General features: G+C 35.7%; 1 protein-coding gene across 2 annotated transcripts in view; it reads right to left on the bottom strand.

Moving 5' to 3' along the window:
• The window catches only part of LOC147074653 (membralin), a 462,448-nt gene that overhangs the window by 386,295 nt on the left and 61,744 nt on the right, over positions 1-14,409 (bottom strand). For both annotated transcript variants that reach the window (XM_085943738.1, XM_085943739.1), the window contains exon 7: positions 6,923-6,980. In XM_085943738.1, coding sequence (XP_085799864.1) covers positions 6,923-6,980 — 58 coding nt within the window. The remainder of the gene's footprint in view (positions 1-6,922; positions 6,981-14,409) is intronic.

Raw genomic sequence — 14,409 nt, 5'->3', positions numbered from 1 at the left:
AGCTGATGGAGATGGGATAACTCAAATCATTGTCCATTTAGATACAAAGGTTTAATGTCAAATTTTTATGACTAACTATTTCGTATTAAACTTTAAAAAATGTGAATAAAAAAAATATTTAAAAAATCAGATATTTCGATTTTTCGAATATATTATAATTAGTGCGTGATTCTTTAAAAATAAAAATATGCCCTATGTTTCAATTTATTTTCATAAATAAGGGTACCTATGTAAAGGAAACCATTTCACTATTTGTTTCTCGTTAAAAATCAAAACAAAAAAAACACGCTTATATTCTAAATAAAAATCCGATGTTTTCTTTTCGTTTCAAAACAAGCAATTATAAGACGCATCGTACAATAATAATAACCGAACTTCAATGTTTATTTTCAAAAGTTAAATAATCAAAAAAGCTTATAACCTCAAAATATTTCGTAATCAAAATGACCTCCCTAATAAATATATATATTTCTAATTAAGTAATTGAGTTGAAATTTAGTTTTAAAAAACAGTTTTCAGTTAATGGCTGGGCTTTGATTGTCTACACAAAAAATATAGCCTACATCTTTAGTGGGAAACCCTAACATTAATCGCCACAGTGATAATGAAAATGTGACGCACTTGAGCTTCATTGTGAAATATGCAATACTTGATGGAGTTTTTTTAGATTTCTGCAAAAACTGTGTAAAGTTTGCAACAAATTAATCTGCAATACGAAATAACTTGCTGATTATATAATTATGTGTGCTCAATTATATACTTAGGAAAGACTTTCTTCAACGTCAAATGTACCTGCAGCTTTTGTCAGTGTCCCTCTGAGGCGGACGAAGCTGGTCCAGATATAATTAATAAAACTGGAAAAAGTACTACCTATCCACATATAAAATTTTTCATTTTATTAAATTAAATTGATAATCACAAGTACACTCACAAGATGACAACAGTATAACGCATGTAAAATTAATCAGCCGGTAAGACAACATTTTGATAAAATAAATAAATTAAGAGTTATAATAAAATATATTATGAGGTTGTCAACTTACTGTTCTTCGGATGGGGAACATGTGACAACTTTTTTACCTTGTTAACAAAATTTTAGTACCTAGGTATCAACTTAACTTAATTTATCAAAAATCTACTGTATTTAAAATCACTTCATCTGGTAACACTAGCGTGCTTTATTGGCATTCTAAGAGATCATGCAACAATTTGAATAATATTTTTTGTACTGTTCGGTTATCAGGAATACAGCGGAAAACACATTTTGTTTAACCAAACCAAACCTAACCTAACCTAACCTAACCTAACCTAACCCAACCTAACCTAAACTAACCCAAACTAACAAATAATCCAGTATATCGGGTATTTTCAAAATGTGGTTTCCGCTGTATTCCTGATAACCGAACAGTACCATATTTTTTGTTGACACACCCTTGACACACCCTTAGCAATTATAAAAGCATTTTCGCAGAATGTAACTACTTTTAAAAGAATGGAACTCACGAACGAATACGTTTAATCCAATGAGAAAATTAGCATCTTTGGGTAAACATTATCAGTGCTAACAACTATTTTCGTCGATGAATTATTTATTTCACATCGAAAATAAAAACCGCTTTGGTTATGATTCGACTGAAGCGTACCTAGGTTATATCTTAAATAATAATTATAAACTGACATCAGTTTTACAATAAATATCTTGTTGCCGCGTGCCGCGGTTTTTTTTTTGAATATTTTGATATACCTACATAATTTGACACACTTGTAGAAAATCCATCCCTGCTTTAGACTATGTAGTAAGATAATTACTGTTTCCAAAATAATGTGAATATAGGACACGACTTCAAAATAATCAATGTATCTTGTTATATTTAATGTTGTCAATGTAAACAATGTCGTCAGTTTCATTGACATAATATATAAGTATCGATTTCTGTTTATTTTTTTATAAGACTCCATTTCTCTCATTCCAGCCCTTGTGCCTCTGATCAGCTCGAGTTTCTTTCTACACAGAATATCCCGACGCAATGCTTGTCAATTTTTCACCTAATCAAAAGAAAACTAATTTAATAATAAAAATACTCTGGCTATCGTTGGCGATTCTGTTGTCTGGTGCCGTGTCCACATTGGCAACCTCATTCAATGTCACGATAATTATCATAATTTACATGACCATAAATTATGATAATCGAAATTTAATGAGGTTCCGGGCAACTCACCCTGCAGCAATGTTGCAAGAGCGATCTACGCACCGCAGAACTGACACGACACGAGGTCATAGAAATGGAGCGGGTTTATGCTTGCTTACTTTGTGCTCAGACGATGATGACAGGGTGAAGTAAAAGGTAACGAGCCAGTACTTTGAGACTATTTCCATTAAATCTCATGTATACATACATACCTTGGATTTCTAGAGACTAGACTATAGGGAGACTTGTGAACTTGGCAAATTCGCAACATTTTTTGTTTATTATATTAATACTATCGACCGAAGGTAGTTGATGGAATTTGAATTTAAATTCTAATGGATTTAAATTTTGTACAATTCTATTTGAGTCGTTCTTTGCGACCCGGGTTTCGCCTTTCAGCATCTTCAGGCGCTGTGTATAATCACCAAAAGGTAAACACACACTGACAACGAACACTACTACTCTAACGCATATAATAAATGAATACATTACAGTAAGTAAAAACTTATCACCTACCTATTAAGTTAAGGATCCAAACATTTAGAACACCTCCTAGATGAAGGCCTCCCCTAGCTCTCTCGGACCACTGACACGTACATCCACTGAAAATGAATTGGTATAACCAGCTGGTTTTGCGGTTTAGTTCTAGTGCCCCTTGGATACCACTGTATGACGACATCTGTCCAGCGGTTGTCCACTCGCCAAGCGATATGCCAACCCCATTGCTACTTCATCTGCTTAACGACCTCTATTACATTGCATACTCTTGCCTGCTGCCTTGTCCATTGGTTTCTTATGTGGTCTTTCCACGTTACGCCCAACATATATCTTTCCATGTCACGTTGCGCTATTCGTATTTTTTTATTTCTATTACATCTTCTTCACACGCATACGGATTACGGATACGGATACATTGGATGAACACTTAACCTACTTTGCAACTTTCATTTGCAAGCCCTTGCATCGTGTTCTGAAGGTCTTATATATGAAGGTCTTAGATATTCAATTTAACCCGACAACCAGCCATGAGGCCCAATGACATCAGTGTAGTAAAACAGATATGTTGTAGTGGAAGTGGACTAATTAAACACCCAGACTTGGGGAAAATCACATAAATATATCTCAACCTCGCAGGGAATCGAACCTGCAACTCTCGCATTTATGCACTGGGCTACGAGAACCGCGCGAGAGGCAGTAAAACAACACATTAAATTATGATAGTTTGAGAACCTCAATCAATCACCCTCCACACCTGTTTCCCTTGCTTCCAGTGAAACAAACGAATCAGTAAATAATATAATATCGAATGTCACAGCGAATGATCTCCGCGTGGACAGGACCGCACACGGGTATTGAAAAAAACAAAGATCGACGTTATTTTATTTTCCAACAAATAAATAACATATCAGTAGATATTAATAAATTGTATAATATGATATCCAACCGAGACTTATTATGTTGTTGTTAATTATGATTATTTAATATTAAGACAATAACTGTATAAGATTTGTTATGTGTATACTAAAACCAAACCATAATAATATTAAATACGTTACTAGTTGCTAACTGACAGTGGAAGGTCCTCCAAGTGACAATAGGGTTTACGGGGTTTGATATCATAATACTGATAATTTCCAGTCGGCAAACAAGATTAGAATTCCTCGAAGTAAAATGAAGGGTTCTACGAAGGTTGCTGGTTTTTTTAAAGATATGATTCGACAAAGGTATTGAATAATACTGACTCAATCGGTAAAGCACATTGACGCGAAATCATTGGATGCCGACGTTGTATTTTAACCTAAGTATATAAATTATCTGAGGTTTTTCTCATATCATGTAGGTACATAGTATGTGAATACTACGTGCAAATATTCACAATCACAATTTTAACTAACCACTCAGGGGCTGTCCAGATTTGTAATTTTAATTAAACCGCCAATTTGTATATTTTGTCACCATAAGAAACAGCCGGGATATCCGAGGATTGCTCATTTAAAAAAGCGGTCTTCCTGACTACTTGTAAGACCATCCGGAGATTCATGGCGCAATACGCACTTAGCAGCGACCTGTATCTGTTGTAAGATACGTCGTAATATGATAGTTTACACATGTACACAACCCGCGGTCTGCGAACTATGTAGATAAACTATGCGGGGGAAAACTAGCATATTCCAATAATTACTTACATAACCTAAGTTTTCAGTGAAATATGGTAAAATTTGAACGTATTCATCCGTTAAAATTTCATTTATATATAATATATTGCCATCTCTATAACAGGAATTATGCTGCAACGAAGCACAGAAAATTCGAGTGTAACATTTAATGAGCGTCAGATCGCGAGTTTAAAAAATAATATTGAACCATTCGCATGTAGCATACAATATGTGCGTATTTTTTTCCGACTATGTCCGATCCTAATAGGATCATATGGGCCTCCACCGAGTAGAGGTTTGTATTAACAGATTTTGTTTTTTACGAGAAATGGATGTCAGCCACTTGCTCAACCTATTAGGTCCATACCCTAACTCACACACAAATTAAAAAAAAACAATATGTGTACTTGCCAGACCCAGGATTCGAACCTGGGGCCCACGGCATGATAGTCCGACGCTTAAGCCGCGCGGCCACCGTGGGTGTATATGTGCGTATTTAGTAATGTATTTCCATTATTTTCTAATAAGATCACATGCAAGTTTTAACAACAATCCCATTTTTATAGTTACAGTGGCAGTATAAGTTAAAATATGAAGTAGATGAAAAAATCCATTTTTACCCTGTATAAAAAAAATGCATAAATTGCCATTACTAATAAAAAAGGTTGTGTATCACCGGACTATCAACGACATACAAAATTGATAATTTTTTTTAATCTGAATTAATGATGATAATAAATTGTATGACGAATTTATAATGTATATGTATATGGTAACGATGGCCGCGTGGCTTAAGGGCCGGTCTATAGTGTCGAGGGTCCCAGGTTCGAATCCTGGGTCTGGCAAGTACACAAATTGTTTTTCAATTTGTGTATGAGTCAGAGTATGGACCTAATAGGTTGAGCAAGTGGCTGACATCCATTTCTCGGAAAAAATAAAATATGTTAATACAAACCTCCACTCTGTGGAGGCCCATATGATCATATTAGGATCGGACATGGTCAAAAGAATTTATTTAAGTAGGTACATATTTATTAATTAATTATTTCATTGGCATATAATTTACGAACCATATTTTCTTCTTTTTTTGGTTCCGTCTTCTATCAAACGTTAAGGACCAACTTTCAGTACACCTGCCTATCCAGGGCCAGTCGTATCAGATCCCCAACGCCTTACGAAGGTTGCGTAGACAAGACAATATCTTTCAATTACGCTTCTGCTGCGCTCCACCTTCCCATGCATTATGAATTGAAGTAAACCATACTTCTCATAGCGGAAAATATGACCGAAGCATGCAACTTTCTTGTGACGTGATCAAGCCTATATAATATTATGGTATTAAATGATATTTCGTTCATACTAATCTGTTGAGCTATTGTTTATTTAAGGCAGTGTTTCCCAAAGTGTGGTACGCGTATCCCCTGGGGTACGGGAAGAGTTTGGTGGGGGGTACGCGCTGCACCGGACTTTGGCTGCGCCTGGTGCAACAACCATTAATACGACATCAATTAATACAACTTCCATGTTAGAAGGTTTATCGCTTTCGGAAGAAGAGCAATTGTTGGAATTAGATTCCGACGGATTTTTGAAAAATAAATAAAAGGAGTGTTCTTTAACATCATTTTGGTTGCAAATGCAACATGAGTATTCAGTTTTAACCAACTTCAACTTCTTTCCAACTTCATATCTATGTTGCTTTTTCAGCATTTTTACACCAAGTCAAAAAAATGAACAGGCTTTTGGATGTGGAACCGCATCTCAGATTAAAATTAACAACCAGGGAACCAAATTATGATGATCTGTCTCATCATAAATAATTTCATTCACCTCATTGATTATAATGAATGTTATTTATAATATAACTTTTATTTATATTTTATTATGAATGAATTTTATTTTTCGTTTATTATTATTTTGTGTATGTACTAAAATAGGAAAAAATAAAATTTGATTATTATTAAAGTAGGTATATGCAGTATTTTTTTTTGATGAAGGGTACTCAGTATTACAAAAATTATAGAAGGGGTACCTACACAGATCGTCGCTGTAGGATTGGTTTGTCGAATAGACCAAATGTCAAATGTTCAGGAGACATAAAACAAATTTCATTATCCTATATTTAAATACATGGAGGAATTTAAATTGTTGTTTTTACATTACATGAATGCTATATTCATTAGAAAGTAATTTAAAGGAATGGACGGCTGTGGTCCATTTAGATACAAAAAATCAGTCTGCATTAAAAGGTCGATTTCGACAAAAATGGATATTCGATTAACCAATCCTATTGCGACGAGATGTCGAATATTGGAAAACACTGAAAGGTATTGTATTTACAAACAGCTTTCATAATTGTCCACTAGATGGCGTCGAAATTTTTAATACAAAATATATTCTCGATTAGCATTCAATAGTTTCATATATTAGACCGAAATATTACTTATTTGGTCCTGCTGTTCTTTGTCCAACAAAAAAAAATATTGAATCTGAAGAACTAAATGAAATATCAACAAAATCGTAATACATACTAAAAAACATATAATAAAGTATATAATAATATAATCAAGTATCACTTACCAATGAACACGAATATTTGGTGATGGGAGTACCGCAACAGCATTGATATTGACACCGTCTGTGGAAAAAAAAAACGAAAAAAAAAATGAAATCGAAAATCACACGCTAAATTATTTCCGGCCAAAATTCAATTAGAGGAGCGATGAAATTTCGGAAATACGTCCCGCCTGAAATCAGCCGCGGGCGATTTAACCCGGTTACATACCTAACTACGACTCTGCAGTTTTTTCAATGCAAAAAAACCGAATCGTAATTATTTCAGTTCATTAATTTCCAGCCAAATAAAATTAAGCCGCTGATGTAATAGAATGCGGAGTAAAATGCAACTGGCAATAGACGAGATGCATCTCGCAAATAATTATGTATCAAAACTTTTTGAGAATACACTGTACACTGGGAGTCAGGACTGCTGGACAATCGTCAACTTGGCGTCGGTAAATATTAATGAAAGACATCAACTCGTACTCGTCACATTTAGAAACAGAAAATAGCCGTGCCACCATTCATAGCTCTAATAAAAAATCCCATAAAATAAAGCTATTTCTTTTATTTTGTTAACTGTCAGTTCATGGTCGAACTGCATTGTATTGTTGTTTGATTTAATAAAACGCAATTTTTTGTAGTAGGTACTTATTCCAGTTTAATAAATATATTTGGAACGGTTTCGTCTTTTATTAAAGTGGAATAAGTACTACAAAAAAAATGCGTTTTATTAAATCAAAAATATATATATATATATATAATGCTGAGTACCATGCAAACGGCAGTGGGCGAGATGCATCTCGCGACCAATTTATTTAAGCAGCCGCTATCTAGACGCTAAACGTAAGGCCACAGTGGCAGCGTTTTGCGGTGGCGGGCGTGCGGCATGCATGTTAAACAAGTGTAAAAAACTCAAGCGCATTCCAGGTACATGTGACCTCCTCCAGCCATCCATGTGTAATCGCCGCATGTCACTTCTCGCGCGCGGTCGAGGTACTACATGTGAGCTCATTGATCTGTCCACATGCACACGCGGCGTATTGCGGCGAGACACACGTCATCTGGACAAACTCTAAGACTGCTGGACGATGGCCAACTTAGCGCCGGTAAATATTCATTAAATACGTGGAATCGCCCACGATGGCCGAGCAGAGACGTGACGGCTTATAATATCGTAGGTCTGGCAAACTCACACGTTGTTTTTTCAATGTTTGTTTGCGCCCAGAGTATACACCTAATAATTTGAGCTAGTGGCTAACATCCGTTTCCCTTAAAAAATAATATATTGGTACAAATTTTCCACGCGGCTTGATGATTTTTATTTATAAAAAAAAAACTACAAAATACGAATGCTTTTGAACCCAATTTTGACATCAATAACATACCAAACCAAAATGGATATTTTTTGAATTACAACATATTACATACTTTGTACATGCTTTAATTGCTTCTGTATTTAAAAAAAATGATTTAATACAAATTGATAAGCAAGTTTACACTCAGTTTCTTCTCTCATATCTTCATCACTCTGAAAAAGCTGCCGACCCCTATTCTAATCCATATGTAGGTACCTGTCAGTATATTATTGATCAAATATCTATTTTTAATGTATCAATTTATTTGACCGCAATAATAAATTCCCTGGGACTCATACACCGGTAAACAACTTTACTGTTTACCTGTGTCAGCAGATTGATTGGCGATATCAAAAACGGTATCGCAATGGAAAATTAGTCTAATATCCATTCCCATCGTATCATACTATATTATGACTGTAATAATAAAAAAAAATCACAGCTACTCGTATTTAAACCGCTGACTCGTTCAATATAATTATGCACTGGAATATAATGTTTAGGTATTTCTTTTGACTGTATAAAGTACGAATACTGATTTATCAAAATGTCACTCGAATCTAAGTACCTGGCTCGGAATATGTACTGTCATTGTATTTATACTATCGTACCGACCGTTACGCTGCAAATAAAACTCGCTCCTGCATACATCTTCGACTTCTTCATCATCATCCTCAACACCATAACCCACACATCGAACACCACACATATGAGGCTAAATTTTATTACTTAGAACTATGTACTAGAAGTCGTATTTTTGAAAATTTAATTTATCGTATTATTTCAGTGCTTAATTTACACAGCTTTTACAAATACACAACTCGCACAGCACGTAAAAAGTAAAAAAACACATGTGTAATCTGCAACAGACTAACGAAGTACGACATGCATATTTTTTTAAGTATATTTCTCGCGCTTTAAACGGACGAGAAAAAATACTTTCACTGTATAAAGACTCGAGTGAGTATATCCAGTTTTTTTTTACTTAAATAATATATTTTTATGGTAAATGTATGTAGAAATAGCTTTGAACAAACAGAATAATGTTTAGAGTTACGAAGAATTAGGTACACATCGCAAAGAAAATTTAATATGTATTTATCAAATTTTAATTTAATTTAAAATAATTACAAGATAAAAAGAACTGTTTATATACCACGTTTTTAAATTTTCTGTTGAATCATATTATAAACTTGACAATTATATGTATTAATAAAAACTTTTTATTGTACTTGATAGAAATACTGAATAAATATTATAGAATACAGAAATGTCATTTTGACATTTCATATTGTTTTCCATAGTAACGCACGTATATATTAATAATTTAGTTGCTAGGACCCACTTAGCAACCAATAATAGTGAGTAGTAAATATTTCTTTTAACGAATTTTTTTCCGAAACATACAAAACAGAACTAACTGAAAATGAATTCAATTCTGCTTAAAAATGGTTTAAAGTATTAAAATAATGCATTGTCGTCGTGTTCTGATATATTATAAAAGTTTCAAATGTCTACTAGAAACAATAAACACAAGAAAAAATCTGTACCGGACAAACAAGAATACGAGCTAATAAAAACGTGGCAAAATTAAAGAACGTGTAATTAATGTTGCCTAATATAAGAAAGAATAATAGTCCAGATGCTGATACATGAAATAAGCATGTCATAATCTTTAAGATCGTTAGTGTCAGTTTGTATCATCCGCGCTGTCTTGTCTATTACACATGCCTCGTCCAAAATATTAAAGCAAACATTGAAAGTTGTACCAATTCATGAAATCACTGATACAGGCCGCACATGTAATGTCCGATAACCAAACCACCCGGCTGCCATGCGTGTTCCGAACACCGCAATCCAGTATAACGTGTAAAAGGGGGGTTACCTAAAAGGTTCCGGGGGAATTTTTATACTTTGCACTTTTATGAACTTTGGGGTGCCTTCACTTCCTGCATGTGATAGTAGCTATACGTTCTTTAGGCTTATTCAGTAGATCAGTTTGGGTGTAAAATACCACCTGCCATTGAAGTTAATCCCTCCAAACCAAAACCCGCCACACACCACACTCGGTCTTAATCGAGCGTATCACGTGGCCCTACATTGGCGATGTGAAGCATCTAGTTCAGTTTTAGACCGGGAATGCCCTAGGAGAAGATATCCAGGACTAAGGTTGCTACGCTCAAAGTGAGCTCTGACTGAGTTTAAAGAAGTTACTTTCTAATGCAAAGCAATACCACCTGACAGCATGGTTATTTATAACTATGTTGGCAGACTCTCACATCAAAACTAGTCTCGCCTGCAACATGTGAAATACGGCGATGTGACGTTACCGTTATTCACATAACACACGTTGCCAAATAGAGCACCGCCGATTGGTCAAATGCAACTGTTTACTGAGCACTGTTGGCTGAAAGTCGAAGACGCATAAAAACACATACGAATTGATCATTCCTATACCGGCTCGCCGATCGCCGCATCCATACATCTATAAGCTTCGAAGGTTACGTGCATATGTCGCTAGGTAGATAGATCTGCGCGGTCTTCACATGCAACACAGGGTCGACGTTCTTGGAAGCTTTGATTTATGGCTGTGCGGCAGACGAGGCGAGTTTATATGTGAGAGCCGGCTTAATCCTGATCTTGGTTTCAATAATATTATAGAATTAACACGAACTTTGTTACAAAAGAATAGTAACATAAAGGGTTTAAAGTTGCATCCTTCATCTTAAACTTGCACGCCGTTTAACCTTGCCACATCCGATATACACGGCCATAACGGTGCAAAAGAAATAAAGGGAAGCATTTTACTGCCGTGTTTTAGCACGTTACAATGAAATCAGTACAAAAGACTGCCGAAGCACAGTGCGTAAAAAGGGAGTAGATACATTTTGCTTATAAGATCGATCGCCATAAAATTTACAACACAGGGATGGCAAAAATAATTAGAAATCTTTATTTAGATCATAATTATAATTTTAATTAATATGGAAAATCATTGCAGTTCATTCATAATGTACAATTAAGAAGATTTTTCTATTTCAATTTCCGATGCAATTACAATATTTTTATTGGTGGATATTTTCGGGTATGCGCGGCTTAAGCGTCGGCCTATAGCGTCGTGGGTCCCAGGTTCGAATCCTGGGTCTGACAAGTAAACATATTGTATTTCAATTTGCGTATGAGTCAGAGTATGAACCTAATAGGTTGAGCAAGTGGCTGTCATCCATTTCTCGTAAAAACGAAAATCTGTTAATACAAACCTCCACTCCGTGGAGGAGGCCCATCTGATCTTATTAGGGTCGGTCATGGTTGGATTTTTACATATACGGCAATTTTGTAAACTTCAATATTGGCAATGATCGGCAACGAGAGTTTCGCCTTTTATATGCATCACAGAGACTTGATCAATGTGAAGGTTGAAAAAACTTTAAATAATATAAATTCAATTTTTCAACAAGTATCGGTAGAAGGTATCGATTTTAACACGATGAAGCATTTTCTGCACTGTGTGTGATTACGTCACGTGTTGTGTAAAATACATCCCATTTCAGCGCATCTATTCTATACACAAAACTGCTAAAGACAGTTATCGAGGGTAGTTTTTAATTTTTTGTATCGAAGTATTAGCATTTATTGTAATAATAACAATTAGTTGGTTGTAATTGTTACAATAAGTGCTATGTTTTAACAGCATCTCTCTTGGCTGTGTTAAATTTTAGAGCGAGATAGACAGTTTTGACTGTTAAGAGTAGACGGCCAGAAGCGGCAAACGACTTTTATTGATAATATACCTATAAATTATTTTTCGTCATAATCAATGTATGTTAAGTATGGTATTGTCGTCTAATGTTTGTAAACCACATAACAATGTAATATATACTAATTAACGTAATAAATGCCTAAATCTTCCTTCAAAAATCCTGTTATCGACAGAATTAGAGGAATAAACATTCAAGCCGTATTAATGTGTAACTAATTTTTAAATGGAACGATCGGTGCATGCTAGATCGACACGCACAAAAAAACAAAGAATTCCTCGCATCGTGGCATAGTCAAGAAGATACTGTTGTTTTACCCTGCGTGGCTGGAAGACATAAAGAAGGGCAGATGGATAGGAGCCTCTAAAACCACCGCACCGCTCAGTACCGTAAGTCCGCTCTCACATCAAAACTCGTCACGCCTGCAACGTTTCGAATAAGTCAATGTGACGTCAACGTTATTTACAAAACAAACATTGCTAAATGGAGCTCCGCAGATTGGTCGAATGCGACTTTTTAGTTTGAAAGAAACATCTACTGTTGCAATCGACAAGCTGCATGCTTCTCGGGCTGCGAGTCGAAGATGCCAGGACGCATACAAACACCTACGAATTGGTCATTCCTATACCGGCTCACCGATCGCCACATTCAAATATCTATATGTTTCGAAGGTTTGATTTATGGGCTGCGAGTCGAAGATGCCAGGACGCATACAAACACCTACGAATTGGTCATTCCTATACCGGCTCACCGATCGTCACATTCAAATATCTATATGTTTCGAAGGTTTGATTTATGGCTGAGCGACGAGACGGGCGAGTTTAGATGTGAGAGCCGACTAAAAAACTAATTCGCCACCTTTTATCACGCCATTAAAATTAAATTAGAGTAGTCCTTAATTAATAATAAGCAGTGCATAAAAAATTAAAAGTGTTTCATTCCAAATAACGACAAAACTTTCACCTGTGTTTTAGTGTAAAAGGGAACATATACCTAAAATTCAATTGCCCCGAAACTGTGGTTTTAATTAAAGTCAAAACATCTAATCTCAGATCGAAAAACTGTGGCGTATTAGGTGAAATCATGGTTTGAATACACTGTACAGCATACATACCTACTCGAATGTGAGCGACACACGAAATAATAATCAACTGGACGACTTCGGTAGGCAGGATACGAAAGCACATTGATAACAAGAAGCCGTGCAAGAGGAAGGAGTTGGATATCCAAAAAAGAACATTCAAGATTGGAATCTACTACTTGAGGGAACTATTTCACGACTATTTTCAAAGAGCAGAGGATGACGCCGCATTTCATGGCAACACGTTATGTGCTGTCAAGTGATGCCACAGTTGAGCGCCAAATATATTATGATGCACGCCGCATACTATCACGTGACGTCACAGTAAGCTGCCGCTACGGGAGAAAAGTGTGTAATGTCGTGTTATTGGTGTTTAAAATGTTGCCGCATACTATCACGTGACGTCACAGTAAGCTGCCGCTACGGGAGAAAAGTGTGTAATGTCGTTTTATTGGTGTTTAAAATGTTATCAGACTGATGCTGCCATCCCGTAGCATTTTGAACCTTTAAACGAACAGTGTTAGTCAGCAAAATCTGCCGAAATCACAAGAATAATAATGAGGTCACCCCACGAGTATCGCACTGCACCGACACCCTCACGACTCAATGAACACAATTTATTATTCTCTACATACCTACATATTTTCGACTCATGTCACGTGTTTTTTTTGTTTTTAGTGGTTGGCACTATATATTTTCTATAAGAATGTTGCCTATTATCTATGGTCTGCAGGTTGGGTTATGTTCAAAATATTATCTAGGGATGCAAGTAAGTAAGTAACTTTAACGTACGCACACGTAGAAACTGTTAAAATGAATTGAAATTAGCATGAATAATGAATGATAATTCAAAATACTAAACTTGTCACTCTCCATCGTTGAATTTATATTCAATTATTTTTTATTTATTTTTCGTTGAAAAACAAATACTTCGCGCTGGATAAGTTGTGCCAGCCCTGCAACTGATACTTTCTCACCGCTATGTACATGATAATAAGTTCACGGAAACTGTACATAAGTATCAGGCCTAACCGCAGCTCGTTGTCGGCCACAGCGCGCGGGGATCGGTGCCAACATTGTAACAATTCCTTTGGCTTCGAATTTCCAGGAAATGCGTCAGGTACATAAACGAGTCTTAAGGAGTAATAATAATAACGCGATGAATTTTCCGCCCCTTTCCAACGCCGCTGTTTCTCAAACTGTTAGCCACAGAACAGATAATAAATAGAATACCCATAGGCTATATTCAAAACGCCGCACGTTGAAGCAGGGTTTTTGAATGTGTGAGTGTCCTACGAAAATGAAGCACGC

Source organism: Rhyacophila brunnea, unplaced genomic scaffold (genome assembly GCF_057557595.1).
Source record: "Rhyacophila brunnea isolate RB1 unplaced genomic scaffold, BYU_Rbru_1.0 scaffold_16, whole genome shotgun sequence".
NCBI lineage: Eukaryota > Metazoa > Arthropoda > Insecta > Trichoptera > Rhyacophilidae > Rhyacophila > Rhyacophila brunnea.
Note: the sequence above shows the minus strand (reverse complement) of the source record. Positions and strands in the feature narration are given on the sequence as shown.